Below are 15,309 nucleotides of genomic sequence, written 5' to 3'. Positions count from 1 at the left end.
TGGTCTGCGCAGATTGCTCAAACTGAGTGTTCGTATGCGCGCTTTACGGACGTGTAAGTAAACAGTCATTTTGCTTGTAACTGTGACAGTGGGCTGAAAAAGGCACATACACGGGTCTGGCGACGACGACGCAGCGGGCTAGATAGAGCTAATTAGTCGTAGCACAGCCGAGTGTGTAGTGGCGTCGATCGAGGCAACATTATTTTCCCCGTGTTACCGATGTGAGAGCAAGAGTTGGGTTGGTGTCTGTTTTGAAGGTAAGCAGGCTTTCACAGTAATTTTACCTTCAGAAAATTCAGCCTGGGATAAACTGAATCAGTGTTTGTGTGATAGTGTGTGTGTATGTGTGGAGGGGGGGGGGGTATGTGTGTCTGTCTGGCCCAGGTGGGTGTATCTTGTGTCCAATCTGTCCGAGTGCACTCTTCCTGAATGTGACTAGGTGTATGCCTATATAGGTGTCGAACTGCGTGTGTGTGTGTGTGTTCGTGCGTGTGTGTGTGGTGTGTGTGTGTGTGTGTCAAGTTCGTTTGTGTGTGTGTGAGGGGTGTGTGTGTGTGTGCGAGTGTCAGTGTGTGTGTGTGTGCGAGTGTCAGTGTGTGTGTGTTCGTGTCAGTGTGTGTGTGTTCGTGTCAGTGTGTGTGTGTGTGTTCGTGTGGTGTGTGTATTTGTGTGTGTGTTTTTGTGCGTGCCAGTGTGCATGTTCGTTGGTCAGTGTGTCATACGTTTTTCATTTTCAAATTTGAGAAAGAGAGACGTTTATGCACCCATGCCAAAATCCTCATGCGAACAAGAGGCGAAGAAAGACATACTGAGATAAGGGAAAACTACAGAATTCAATATCTGTGAATGTCAAGGCTACATCCCGTGCAGCTCTGCGACTGTGTTGTGTAGCGTGCAACTGAATTCTTAGAATTGTTCTTATGGTACACAATTACTCTTGCTGGGAAAAAAAACTTGCTGATAACCAACACGCGCCAGTCAGCCGAAAGCCAAATATGGATTGGTTGCAATAAACATCACTAAGTTTAGCTCCTATAACTGTTTTGCCGTGTCAGTATTAGTGAGGACAGACAATCCACAGGCGCACGATCGTTTACTCGCTGGTAAACATACATTGAACAGCTATTGCTGAACTCTCTCTCTCTCTCTCTCTCTCTGTCTCTGTCTGTCTGTCTGTCTGTCTGTCTGTCTCTGTCTGTCTGTCTCTCTCTCTCTCTCTCTCTCTCTCTCTCTCTCTCTCTCTTTCTCTCTCTCTCTCTCTCTCTCTCTCTCTCTCTCTCTCTCTCTCTCGGTACGATGTCCTTTCCAAACGATCTCTCGTGCCCCTACCGCAGATACCTATCTCTCTCTCTCTCTCTCTCTCTCTCTCTCTCCCTCCCTCCCTCCCTCCCATCCCTCTCTCTCTCTCTCTCTCTCTCTCTCCCTCCCTCCCTCCCTCTCTCTCTCTCTCTCTCTCTCTCTCTCTCTCTCTCTCTCTCTCTCTCTCTCTCTCTCTCTGCGTGCGTGCGCGCGCGTGTGTGTGTGTGTGTGCTTGTGTGTGTGTGTTTGCTTGCGCGTGAGTGTGTGCGTGTGTATTTGTGAGCGTGTACGAGTGAGTGTGGCCCTGTGCATGTGTGTTGCTGTGTTATACTTGTTATTCCATCTTTAAATTTGGCAAGCAGAACAAGGGCTGATCAAACCATGGAGGAAGAGACAGAGGGCTGTTTGTCTCTCGCCAGCTGGCTGATCATCGGAGCCGTGACGTTACTGCTCCTGTGGGCTTGGTGAGGACATGATTAGGCCATAAAAAAAAAATAGGTGTGGTTACGGTAACATAGCCAAAAAAATAGGGTAAGGTAGGTAGGCAATCACTTTTGTTTTTTTTTTTACTTTTTTTTCTAATGTGTACAAATTAAACCTACTTGACAGGGAAATAAGTGTGCGACTCGGGCGCTTTCGCTTTCATTGCGTTTTTTGCACTCGGTTTTTTGTTTTTTTTTTGTTTTGACAAATGTAATAAAAAGTTATAGGATCGGCCCCTAAAAGTAGGGTAGGTCGGGTTACCGTAACCACACCTATTTTTGTTTAGGCCTTATTCAACTTATCTCTTGGCTTTATTGCAACAGAACGATGTGTCACAAATTAGAAACATTGCAGTATATTTCATTGCGTGCTGCGTGTTGATTGATTGATTGATTGATTGATTAATTACAACCCCCCGCGGAATTTACCCGATGCTCCCCAGCATGTCGTGAGAGGCGACTAACGGATTCTGTTTCTCCTTTTACCCTTGTTAAGTGTTTCTTGTATAGAATATAGTCAATGTTTGTAAAGATTTTAGTCAAGCAGTATGTAAGAAATGTTAAGTCCTTTGTATTGGAAACTTGCATTCTCCCAGTAAGGTAATATATTGTACTACGTTGCAAGCCCCTGGAGCAAATTTTTGATTAGTGCTTTTGTGAACAAGAAACAATTGACAAGTGGCTCTATCCCATCCTCCCCCCTTTCCCCGTCGCGATATAACCTTCGTGGTTGAAAACGACGTTAAACACCAAATAAAGAAAGAAAGAATGATTAATTACACGGGTACGGGTACAGATCGAGTGGTTTGAGTGTTATTAGTGTAAGCTCTTCTATTGATTTAATGAGTGAGTGAGTGAGTTAGTGAGAACGTGAGTGAGTGAGTGTCAGTGAGTGCGTCAGTGAGTGCGTCAGTGAGTGAATGAGTGAGTGCGTGATTGTGTGAGTGAGTGCGTGCGTGAGTGATTGTGTGAGTGATTGTGTGAGTGAGGGCGTGAGTGCGTAAGTGAGTGACTGAGTGCAGTGAGTTATCACAGAGGTATGTATATGGTATTAGTTGGATGAAGACTGTGTTACTTCCAACCGTTAAATGGACTGATTTGTTGTATTTGTTTGGTTAACCTTACAGTTCGTGTTTATTTGAGACTGTTAATTCGTGCATGGTAAAATGGTAATTAGTGACATTTTCAATGTTAATTTCAAGTGCTTCTTGCAAAGCACTCTGGGAGTGTTATTTTGGCTGTGCATAGCGGTACGTAAGAACATTTTATTATTACTATTATTGATAATTATTAATATCATCATCATCATCATCATCATCATCATCATCATCATCATCATCATCATTATTATTATTATTATTGGCATGATGGGCGAACTCCTCAGACAGAAAAGCTCTCGTCTTGCTGGTCTGATAATTGACAGAATTAATTTAATTTGACTCGCTAGTTTGCGGTTTCTTCTGCCTCTAGGTTAATTTCCCTTATTGATTCAATCATCTGTAAATGCGTTCAACAGGAAAGCATGTCGGGTTTACAACACTTTCACTGCTATGGGCGTCCCGGGTCCCAAGCCAATTCCTCTGATGGGGAACCTCCTGGATACCTTCAAATACGTGAGTTACACGAAGAGTTGAAATGTGCTTATACATACAAGTCGAGATTGGGTGTGAGAGGAGAGGAGAGAGAGAGACTGAGAGAGAGAGAGAGAGAGAGAGAGAGAGAGAGAGAGAGAGAGACTGAAACTGAACTTTATTACCAAAGGATAGAGGTTTTAGGCAAAGCCTAATCTTACAACCTGTCCCTTATACAAACGCTTAATACGGACGCACATAATATTAAGAAGAAGAAGAAAACAAAAGTCCTATGTTCTTATACACATAACAAAAGTAAAAAAACCGATCATACATAAAAGAAAAGAAGTTTGAAAAGAAGGTTAAAATCCCCCGAAAACGGTATATGGCAGCCTGAGAGAGAGAGGGGAGAGAGAGAGAGAGAGAGAGAGAGAGAGAGAGAGAGAGAGAGAGAGAGAGAGAGAGAGAGAGAGAGAAGGCATTTTTAAAAGCTGTAAAAGACACTTGGGGTATATATTGGAGAACATTCAGTTGAACCCGTTTTCTCTGTCTCTCTCACTGTTTGCCATGTGGGGTTATGGGTGTGTGTTTTTTCATCTTAAAGAAAAAAAATCAAAAACACAAACATATTATTTGATTTTAAAACTTGCTGATTGCCTAGTGCCCGGCGCAAATAACCGACGGAACATTACCGTGGTCACAGTCCGTAACTTCCGTTGACAATAACCCTTCTGCCTTTCTTTCTTTTTAGGGAATCGTGGAACAGTTTGCGAGATATGGAAGACAGTATGGCCACATCTATGGGTAAGCCTACAAGACCATTACTGATGAGACCGATGTATTCTGTTATTCATGCTGTAGATTTTGAAAAGAAGGTTGGAATCCCCCCCAAAACGGAGTATGGCAGCCTGAAACGGTTGGGTACGAACGGCCCTAGACGTCAAAACCCGGTCGTGCAATAACACGATTGTACATGGGAGTTGCAGTCCATCAACGGAGAAGAAGAAGAAGAAGTAGAAGAGGGGTACGACGACGAAGAAGAAGAAGAAGAAGAAGAAGAAGAAGAAGAAGAAGAAGAAGAAGAAGAAGAAGAAGAAGAAGAAGAAGAAGAAGAAGAAGAAGAAGAAGAAGAAGATGACGAAGAAGAAGAAGAAGACGAAGACGAACAAGGAGGAGGAGGAGAAGAAGAACGCAGAAGAAGAAGTAGAAGATGAAGAAGAAGGAGAAGAATCAATCAATCAATCAATGAAGCTTATATCGCGCATATTCCGTGGGTACAGTTCTAGGCGCTCTGCAGTGATGCCGTGTGAGATGAAATTTTATACGGCCAGTAGATTGCAGCCATGTCGGCGCATATTTATCTTTCACGGCCTTATTCCAAGTCACACGGGTATGGTAGACAATTATTAACTGTGCCTAAGCAATTTTGTCAGGAAAGACCCTTTTGTCAATCGTGGGATCTTTAACGTGCACACCCAATGTAGTATACACGGGGGGTGGTTCGGACACCGAAGAGAGTCTGCACACAAAGTTGACTCTGTGAAATAAATTTCCGCCGAACCTGGGATCGAACTCGCGCTGACAGCGGCCAACTGAATACAAATCCAGCGCGCTACCAACTGAGCTATATAAGAAGAAGGTTGAACAATATCTTATTGCTGTACGTGGTTCAACATAAATATATGTGCATTCGACGGCATAACAAGGCGTTTAGATTGTGGGTAGAGATACTAAGTTATTTTAAGAGATGCCCGTGACCTAAATTAGCCTCAAATCGCCCAATAAGCTAGATAGTTTTGTAATTGTGTCACCACACACTGGAAACACCATAAAATTAGTTTTTGGATGTTCCATCATTCGCATTTTAAACGCTGTTTTGGGTAATCTTTTTAGACTCTGATTTCTCCATGCACTGTCTTTGTTTTAGTTTTCGTCTGATTTTTTTGCCCCCCCCCCCCCCCCCCCCCCCCCCCCCCCCCCGAGGATAGTGAATTTTGCATAACTTTGGGTTTATTCTTCACTAGCTGTGTACTAGTAGAAACCATGTTACTTAGGTAATAGTTCTTTATTTAACTTAGATATTTTGACGATATTAATTGATTTCATTAATAAATACTGCTTCCATATATAATATCCTTGGCCTGTAGAGAAAGAAATAGAAATACTTTCACATTTTGTTTGTCTACGTTCAGTAAATTAAAAGCATTACAATTATACATCACACGCGTAACATGGAAACCAGAGGATGTGACATGGAAATGTAATGCTTACAATTAAAAGGCATACTAACGCACTCCCGTGTTTACAAAGTGTAGTTTGCCCATAATCGATGTCAAACGCACCATAAGACCATATAATGACGATACGTCACCATGCGCGGACCATAATACATGCATTACAGCTTGTTCTAGCCTCTGAAAAAGTGAGGATGTCAACAAAGCCGCGGTGTTCTCTCCCTTGCATCAACGTTACATGTGTTGCCAAATCTATAAATAGGACGATCCAGATCAAAATGAAAATTCAAATATCTCAACATTTAAGGGGTCCTAGACCACAATATTTTGCAGGGAACTTAATTTAGTCTGTCTCCAGCTGTTGGTAAAGCAATTAGCGTGTATAGTCATCGAGTACATATGGCTTTAAACAAAGAAGATAAAAATGCATGCTTTTGTGATTTCTTTTCATGTTTGTATCATTATTTAACTGGAGTATCAATGAAAAATGTAAAGAGAATAAATTCTAGTTGCCATTTAGAATACGTTATAATCATTTATAGGACTGAGAATGCATGTCTAAAAATGTTACTGGAGAATAACCCATTTGCTAAATTGCAGTTTTAAGTACCTAATTGTGCACGGGTTCGTTTGCTAGTGCTATGGATGATTTGCCAGCACTGAAGAAAAATAAAGTCCATAAACGGAATCGGGACTTGAACTTTGAATTGAATTTAAATGAATTGAATTAAACTTTAGGGATTAAGATTTAAGGCTGTGCCTTTTCTTACAACCTGTCCTTGGGACGCATAGACACACACAAAAAAAATTTGATTTTTTTTTTAAGTTAACAACAAAAGAAGGTTTGAAGAGAGTTTGAGAATGTTCTCTTTGTTTCTACAGAATCTTCACCTTCACTAAACCAATGCTCCTTGTTACGGACCTGGACATGGCGAGAGAGATCTTTGTTAAGAAGTTCCACAGCTTCCCCGACAGACTGGTAAGCAAGTGTGTGAGGCCTAGTGGTAAGGCGTCCGCCCAGTGAGCGTCGTGGGTTCAAACCCCGGCCGGGTCATACCTAAAACTTTAAAATTGGTAATCTAGTGGCTGCTCCGCCTGGCGTCTGGGGTTAGGGCTAGGACTGGTTGGTCCGGTGTCAGAATAATGTGACTGGGTGAGACATGAAGCGTGTGCTGCGACTTCTGTCTTGTGTGTGGCGCACGTTATATGTCAAAGCAGCACCGCCCTGATATCACCCTTCGTGGTGGACTGTGCGTTAAGCAAACAAACAATGTCAAAACCAGTCTTGAATTTATTTGATCTCAGGTCTATGTCGACTTCGCCCAGTTCATTTGAGACTTCACAAGGACCATACACCCGGGTAGCGCGACTTTCTTGCTGCTAGCTTTCCACTGGGAGGAAGCGACCCGAATTTCCCAACAATGAAGTAATGAGAATGAGAATGAGAATAAGCTTTGCTCACTGAAGACTTGGGGGATTATTTGTGTCAGACAGAAGCCAGAAGTTTTGTGGTTTTCTGTATGTTTGTTTGTTTTTTATTTTTTTTTATTTTTATTTTTTTTATTAGTTCTTTTGTTTTTTGGGTGTATTGATTTTTACATTTAGTCAATTTTTGACTAAATGCTTTAACATAGAGGGGGAATCGAGACGAGGGTCGTGGTGTATGTGTGTGTGTGTGTGTGTCTGTCTGTGCGTGTGTGTGTGTAGAGCAATTCAGACCAAACTACTGGACCGATCTTTATGAAATTTGACATGAGAGTTCCTGGGAATGATATCCCCGGACGTTTTTTTCTTTTTTTCGATAAATACTTTTGATGACGTCATATCCGGCTTTTTGTAAAGTTGAGGCGGCACTGACACACCCTCTATTTCAATCAAATTGATTGAAATTTTTGTAAAGCAATCTTCGACGAAGGCCGGAGTTTGGTATTGCATTTCAGCTTGATGGCTTAAAAATTAATTAATGACTTTGGTCATTAAAAATCTTAAAATTGTAATAATTTTTGTTTTATATAAAACGATCCAAATTTACGTTCATCTTATTCTACATCATTTCCTGATTCCAAAAACATATAAGTATGTTATATTTGGATTAAAAACAAGCTCTGAAAATTAAAAAAATATAAAAATTATGATCAAAATTAAATTTCCGAAATCGATTTAAAAACAATTTCATCTTATTCCTTGTCGGTTCCTGGTTCCAAAAACATATAGATATGATATGTTTGGATTAAGAAAACGCTCAGAAAGTTAAAACGAAAAGAGGTACAGAAAAGCGTGCTATGCAGCACAGCGAAACCACTACCGCGCTGAACAGGCTCGTCAGTTTCACTCCGTTATGCACAAGCGGCGGACTACGGTCATTGTGAAAAAATGCAGTGCGTTCAATTTCATTCTGTGAGTTCCACAGCTTGACTAAATGTAGTAATTTCGCCTTACGCGACTTGTTTTTTACTGTACACACACGTACACAAACTCTGCCTGTTCTGCATGCTTATGGACTGGGTGGCCGAGTGGTAACGCACTTGCGCTCGGAATCGAGAGGTTGCGTGTTCGACTCTGGGTCAGGCCGCTATTTTCTCCCCCCTTTCCTAACCTAGGTGGTGGGTTCAAGTGCTAGTCTTCCGGATGAGACGAAAAACCGAGGTCCCTTCGTGTACACTATATTGGGTGTGCAAGTTAAAGATCCCACGATTGACAAAAGGGTCTTTCCTGGCAAAATTGTATAGGCATAGATAAAAATTTCCATCAAAATACCCGTGTGACTTGGAATAAAGGCCGTGAAAGGTAAAGTTTCGCCTAACAGGCTTGAGGTTTGCTGGTCGATGTGAATGCGTTATATATTGTGTGTAAAAAATGTTTGTTTGTCTGTCTGTCTGTAAAAAGATTCCATTTCACACGGCAGAAATTAGTATGTAAAGCGCGGAGAGCACAGTTAATTGTGGTTCGCGCTATATAAGCTCACCATAATAATAATAATGTTTTAACGCTTGTGGTGCATGTTGTCCACACTGATTGCAGACGGAGGGATCGATGAACAGCAAACCCTGGAAAGACGTTCTGACTCATCTCAAGGGGGATCACTGGAAGCATGTCCGAAGCCAGTTGTCTCCCATATTCAGCTCAGGAAAGTTGAAGCGGGTAGGTCAGCTATCTCGAGTAGTGAATTAATTTAGTCCTCGGGGAGTTCCCCGCACAGCAATTCGGGTAAATTCAAGATGAATGTTCCAAGTTAATTCACCCCTTCAACAGTCTGCCATCAAGTTATTTCTCATGAATTTGAAAATACAGTTGACAGAACGAATTGATTTTGGACGTTAAAACTGTGTTGTCGCTTTTAACCATGATTTTACATCAGTTTCAACACACAGCCACGGTTCTCTTGGTATACCTCGTAACGACTTTTTTTTTGGTATTGTGGACACTGATCTTGACTTTTATTGAAATTCGGGTTCTACCCTTGTTATTTCGTGCGTGCTCGTGTTCTTATTTTCCAAGCGTGCTGTGCGCTTGAGGATTTTATCGTGCCCATGCGTGCATACGGGAGTGTTCAGACACTAATAAGGAGAGTCTGCACAGAAGGTAGACTCTGGAACATAAATCCCTCACCGCACCAGTGGTCAAATGAAATGGTTTAATTAAATTAATTGTATTTGTCAGACTTGATTGTACCAAGTCCCTACACATGTTGTAATGCGCTTAGAGCCAAATATTTTTGTTTTTTGTAAGGGATAGGCGCAATATAAATACACTTTATTATTATTATTATTAAATACGACAGACGAGCTACGAGCTAATTAAGCTAGTTGAAATTAAGTCCGGCCCTAAAGCTTGTATCAATTATCTCCTGAAATATATATGTGTTGCGCGAGAACAGACACCTTCCAGCAAACACTTGCTTAGAATCCAAGAATGATCTGTTTTAGTACATTTGCTTTTTGGGGTACAATAAGTCAGAATTGAGTCCGTTGCACATATGACGTCATTTTCAGATGATGCCAGCAATACAGCGCGTGACGGTAACACTGACAGAGTACCTGAAGAAAGCCGCAGAGAAAGGAGAGGCCATTGAATTGAAAGGGTGAGTGCGAGCGAAATCTTTTTACATTTTCTGTTTCTGTTTCTCTGTGTGTGGGGGTGGGGGGTGGTGTGTGTGCGCGGGTGCGTGCTTGCGTGTGTGTGTGTGTGAGTGTACGTCTGTGTGCATGTGTGAGTGTGTATGCACGTGAGTGTGTGTGTGTCTGTGTGTGTATATGCATGTGTGTGTGTGTGTGTGTGTATGTCTGTCTGTCTGTCTGTCTGTCTGTCTGTCTGTGTGTGTGTGTGTGTGTGTGTGTGTGTGTGTGTGTGTGTGTGTGTTGTTTTTATTTTGAAGGGTTTGTCTGTAGAGGCAGTACATTGTATCAAAATGTTGCTCCTTTTTTCCCGGGGCTTTACCGACTTAGTCAAAAGAGGACCCCCGGTGTAATATGGAAAAAATACTCCACGAAAAGTTACTCCCGAGTAAAAATCTTGTTACTAAATTTTTCCACCAAATTTTATTCCGAGTAATAATATCGTTACGATAATGGAATGACGCTTGGCTAGTGTTAGGTCGCTCCTGTGGAATGTCGCGCTATTGGAATATCGTGCTTGTAGAATGATGCGCTAGTGGAATGTCGCGCTAGTGGAATGACGCTTGGCTTGTGGAAAGTCGCTCTTGTGGAATGATGCGCTAGTGGAATATCGCCCTTGTCGAATGATGCGCTAATGTAATATCACCCTTGTCAAATGATGCGCTAGTGGAATATCGCCTTTGTCGAATGATGCGCTAGTGGAATATCGCCCTTGTCGAATGATGCGCTAATGGAATGTCGCCCTTGTTGAATGATGCGCTAATGGAATATCGCCCTTGTCGAATGATGCGCTAGTGGAATATCGCCTTTGTCGAATGATGCGCTAGTGGAATATCGCCCTTGTCGAATGATGCGCTAATGGAATATCGCCCTTGTCGAATGATGCGCTAGTGGAATGTCGCCCTTGTCGAATGATGTGCTAGTGGAATGTCGCGCTAGTGGATGTCCGCCTAATGGAGTCGTGCTACACCTCCCTTCACCCCTTCCACCGCCATCCACCCTTCTCCTTGTCCCAGGACTGACTAAGGACAAGGGAGTTTTGCGTCAGGGGAGTAAATTGTTCGCATGATATTTTTTACTCGGAGTACACCTGTCGTGGTGAGTAATTTGCTCGTGATATGGGGGAGTAACTTTTTCGTTAGGGGAGTAAAATGCTCGCACGAAATTTTGACTCGGGGGTACACCTGTCGTGGAGACTTATTTGCTCGTGCTACACCGGCTTCAAGGCACACCCCTTGTCGTATGAACAATACGGCTCACCATCTCAGATCTGGTCAGGGCTTTTACCTGGGAGTTAAGGCTTGGTCACATACCAAAACTCAATATCCTGAGAGCATGCCGTGGTTCGTTGATTTACACACAGAATACGTCAACAGATTCCCACTGTGCCCGGGCTGTTGAGTTTTGGTATATGACCACGTCAAAGGATGATGTTATCCCACGCAAAAGCTTAGTCCGCACATCTGAGACGGTGATACGAACTTTTTTCGCGAGAAGAAATGTGACTTTAAACCAAAAACACCTACCCTCATTGTCTACCCTCCAAACTTTTAATGATGCAATACCTTCTGACGTCACAGGCTGTGTGGGCGATTTTCGATGGACGTCTTCGCTGGAGTGGCCTTCAGTATCGAGTTGGATTCCATTCACAACCCGGACGACAAATTCGTCAAGCGTGCTGCTGTGATCATGAACCCCAACAAAGTCGTCATGACGTTGCTGCGTAAGTTCACTCTAATTTGTATGGGTAGCCGAGTGGTAAACGCACTTGCCTCGGAAGCGAGAGGTTGCGAGTTCGACCCTGGGTCAGGGCGTTAGCAATTTTCTCCCCCTTTCCTAACCTAGGTGGTGGGTTCAAGTGCTAGTCTTTCGGATGAGACGAAAAACCGAGGTCCCTTCGTGTACACTACATTGGGGTGTGCACGTTAAAGATCCCACGATTGACAAAAGGGTCTTTCCTGGCAAAATTGTATAGGCATAGATAAAAATGTCCACCAAATACCCGTGTAACTTGGAATAAAGACCGTGAAAGGTGAATGCTCGCCCTAATAGGCTTGAGGTTTGCTGGCCGATGTGAATGCGTGATATATTGTGTAAAAAATTCCATCTCACACGGCAGAAATTAATATGTAAAGCGCTTAGAGAACGTCAAGCGCTATATAAATCTCCCCATACAATACAATACAATGACTAATTTTGAACCTGAATCTCCATGATAGAGTAACTTCACAGGACTGTATGTATAATTATGTTACCTTTTCCGTATCCTTAATGACATGTATGTTTTAGTCAAGATAATGGACAACAGACTTGAAGAGAAGGTAGCCTTGCATCAGAGGGGCTTCACATCGCATGTACCACTGTAATAAATTCATCAGGGACACATCGATCCAACTTCCGGTTTTTTTTTCTCAATTTCTCAATTTGTTCCAGTATTTGCTCCAAGGCTGTTTTGGTTTCTGTCCAAATACGGACTGGACATGGGTTTCAAGGAGTCTCTCGACTTCTTCCTTGCTGTCAGCGAGTCTGCTGCCAAAGATTGCGGACAGGACAAGGAGGTAAGTGAGTGAATGCGCTTCAGGGCGCTGCTTCTCTCGGGTGTTGGAAGTAAAAAGTAGTCAGGAAGCGCAATATGGCTAGCGCCCTCTAGCACACCGCCACCTAGTAACCTCATCACGTACATCAACAAGGGAAATAACTCAGTGGAAGAAACCCAGTCCAACTTCACAAGGAGTGCTCTTTCTTTGCCTATTTTACACCATTTAATTAAGCTTTTTAAAACACTCGCTTTTGCAAAATGCAAGTCTGTCCTCCTGCGCGATAGCATGTTTTGTAACATAGAATCTGGAAGCGATCTGAGAGCTTTTTTGGCTCACGTAAGTGTAGCCTATGCGATGCTAACTTTTGTCTGTCTGTGCGTGCGTATGTATGTATGTATGTATGTCTGTCGGTAGAAACTTTAACATTTGAAGACGTCACAACATTTGAAGACGTCACATTATGACGTAAGAGGGTTAGACGTCACGCGAAGGAATTACTGAAAGTCTCGGTCATTGTTATTTTGAGCGGGCCGAGACTAGTTTTTTCTTCGAAATCGGCCATTCAGATCTAGATCTAGTGTCTCGCTTTCTTGCACAGTGTCACCTATGCCGCTTACTGTGTGTGTGTGTGTGTATGTGTGACGAAGTGATTGAGTTTGTGTTACTGTTTGTCGATTTCTTACGTGAGCCTTGAAGGCTTCGCCTCTTGTTTCCTTAGGTATTGTCCCTTTTCTCTGACCGATATGACCATAATGTTTTTGTGTAGGGCACATATGACTTCAAAACGTCATCGCACGACTTGTTTCAGGCCTTGACAAAGTATAAATCTGTCCATGGGCACATAACTATATAAGACCTGGACAAAGTTATGTCTAGACCGTGTTCTTGACCTCCGTTGTTATGGTTACAAAACTTGTTTCTGATCTTCGTGTCTACGCACATATACACGCACACGCACGCACGCACGCACGTTCACACACTGACACACACACACACACAAAATACACTCAAATGTGCCTCTCACCGTATTTCTAGGATTAAATCGCTTTTTCTGTGATCCATACAAAAACAATTATTTTAATGGCTGCAAAACGCAGTCTATGAGTACAGAACTTGTTTGCCGACCTTGAACGAGTGGTGTCTGTGGTTACAGAGACGCACCGATTTCGTGCGACTGCTGGTGGAGGCTCAGGAGGAGGAGACCAAGGGAGCGGTGGACGCCGAAATCAACCATCAAGATCAGCTCGTCACCTCGTCCACATGGTCACAAAAAGGTCAGAGAGAGAGAGAGAGAGAGAGAGAGAGAGAGAGAGAGAGAGAGAGAGAGAGAGAGAGAGAGAGAGAGTGTGTGTGTGTGTGTTTGTGTGTGTTGTGTGTGTGTGTGTGTCTGTTTGTGTCTGTGTGTCTGTGTCTGTGTGTCTGTGTCTCTGTGTGTGTGTGGATGGGTGTGGGTGTACGTGTGTGTGTGTGAGTGTGTGTGTGTGGGTGTGTGTGTGTGTCTGTGTCTGTGTGGGTGTGTGGATGGGTGTGAGTGTGTGTGTGTGTGCGTGCGTGTTCGTGTGCGTGTGTGCGTTCATGCTAGCGTGTGTGCGTGCGTGGCTGTTCATGTGCGCACGTGTATGCGCGTGTTTGCTTGTGTGTGCGAGCGCGCTGAACAATTAAAAAACAGCCATACAAAAAGTAAGGCATGCGTTATGTCGTAGCGCACACATAAAAATCAAAGAAAAGACGGAATCTTAATTTCATCATCATTTTCGTGACCTTGACCTAGGTTTGACAGCAGACGAAATCCATGCCAATGCGTTCCTGTTCTTGTTGGCTGGTTACGAGACGGTTGCCACGGTAACGTCCTTCACCTTCTTTCTTCTGGCCGTCAACCCTGAATGCCAGAAAAAGGCTCAAGAAGAAGTCGACAAAATTCTGGGCAAGGTTTGTGCCTTGTTGTTGTTGTTGTTGTTGTTGTTGTTGTTGTTGTTGTTGTTGTTGTTGTTGTTGTTGTTGTTGTTGTTGTTGTTGTTGTCATCATCGTTGTTTTTGTTGCAGGGCGGTTTTTTTTTATCGGATTTGATTATGTCTCTGAAGTAACAAAATCGCTTTGAAACAAAGACGGAATGAAATATTACAAAAGCACAAATGCGCGTGGAAATAGTTTTGGTGTTGCCTACAATTTTAACAATAGTGAAAAAGTGTGCTTCAACTCCCCATACTCCAATCCCAACCCAACCCCCCCCCCCCCCCCCCCCCACCCCCCATTCTGCCCTTTCCTCACCGCTCACCCTTCATGCTCCTACTGACTTTAGATTTGGAACCTCGTAACGTCTTTGCAAATGTAGCTTAGTCACTTCTCTTGTGGATGTGGTTTCTAAAACTCTGTTTTATTATAGCTTACTCTGGCTCAAATTGTAAAATAAAAAATAGATATATATTTTGCTGTTCTTCTTTTTATTTACCATTCAGACAAAAGTGGACTATGAGTCTGCAAACCTGCTGACCTACCTGGACATGTGCATTAACGAAGCCATGAGGTTGTATCCTCCTGCATTCATGTGAGTTTCACAACAACACGATTCGTTTACGGTTTAAAGGGCAGTGTCAGTGTACTGTGTGTGTGTGTGTGTGTGTGTGTGTGTGTGTGTGTGTGTGTGTGTGTGTGTGTGTGTGTGTGTGTGTGTGTGTGTGTGTGTGTGTGTGTGTGTGTGTGTGAGAAATGTTGCAAATTGAAAAAAATGTAATGTTCGTTTAAACTTACCAGGCTATTGGGGGGGGGGGGGAGTTGTTTAAGATGTTCAGTTGTCAAAGCAACTCTGTCGTGAGGTCTCATTAAACATATTTATTGTCTAAGTCGCCATATTGGAGAGTTTTCTTGCGAATTGGACCTTAAAAAGTTCAAGGGACATCAGCTGTACTTTAATTTTGTAACACCTGCAATCATTTGCTCAAAATTGCTCCGAAACAATGCCAAATATTTAAATGAAGTTTAATCAGCGAGCGGTTTGCATCGACAGCTCTCCTGTCAGGAGTCAGGACTTCCGGTCGTCATCATTACTTATTTAGTTTTCATCTATACC

At 42.9% G+C, this 15,309-nt stretch overlaps 1 protein-coding gene across 1 annotated transcript; it reads left to right on the top strand.

The window, feature by feature from the left end:
• Positions 1-162: 162 nt before the first annotated feature.
• LOC138955646 (cytochrome P450 3A6-like) lies at positions 163-14,827 on the top strand (the record flags this gene model as incomplete). The annotated part of the gene is given in 12 exon segments (XM_070327211.1): positions 163-257; positions 1,662-1,763; positions 3,298-3,394; positions 4,104-4,156; positions 6,469-6,565; positions 8,608-8,727; positions 9,579-9,667; positions 11,282-11,424; positions 12,135-12,259; positions 13,395-13,515; positions 14,013-14,170; positions 14,699-14,827. Coding segments are annotated over 11 exon segments (1,179 nt in total). The 3' UTR covers positions 14,792-14,827.
• Positions 14,828-15,309: the final 482 nt, after the last annotated feature.

Source organism: Littorina saxatilis, unplaced genomic scaffold, assembly GCF_037325665.1.
Source record: "Littorina saxatilis isolate snail1 unplaced genomic scaffold, US_GU_Lsax_2.0 scaffold_2520, whole genome shotgun sequence".
Lineage (NCBI taxonomy): Eukaryota > Metazoa > Mollusca > Gastropoda > Littorinimorpha > Littorinidae > Littorina > Littorina saxatilis.
This window is presented reverse-complemented; position numbering and strand designations above follow the sequence as displayed.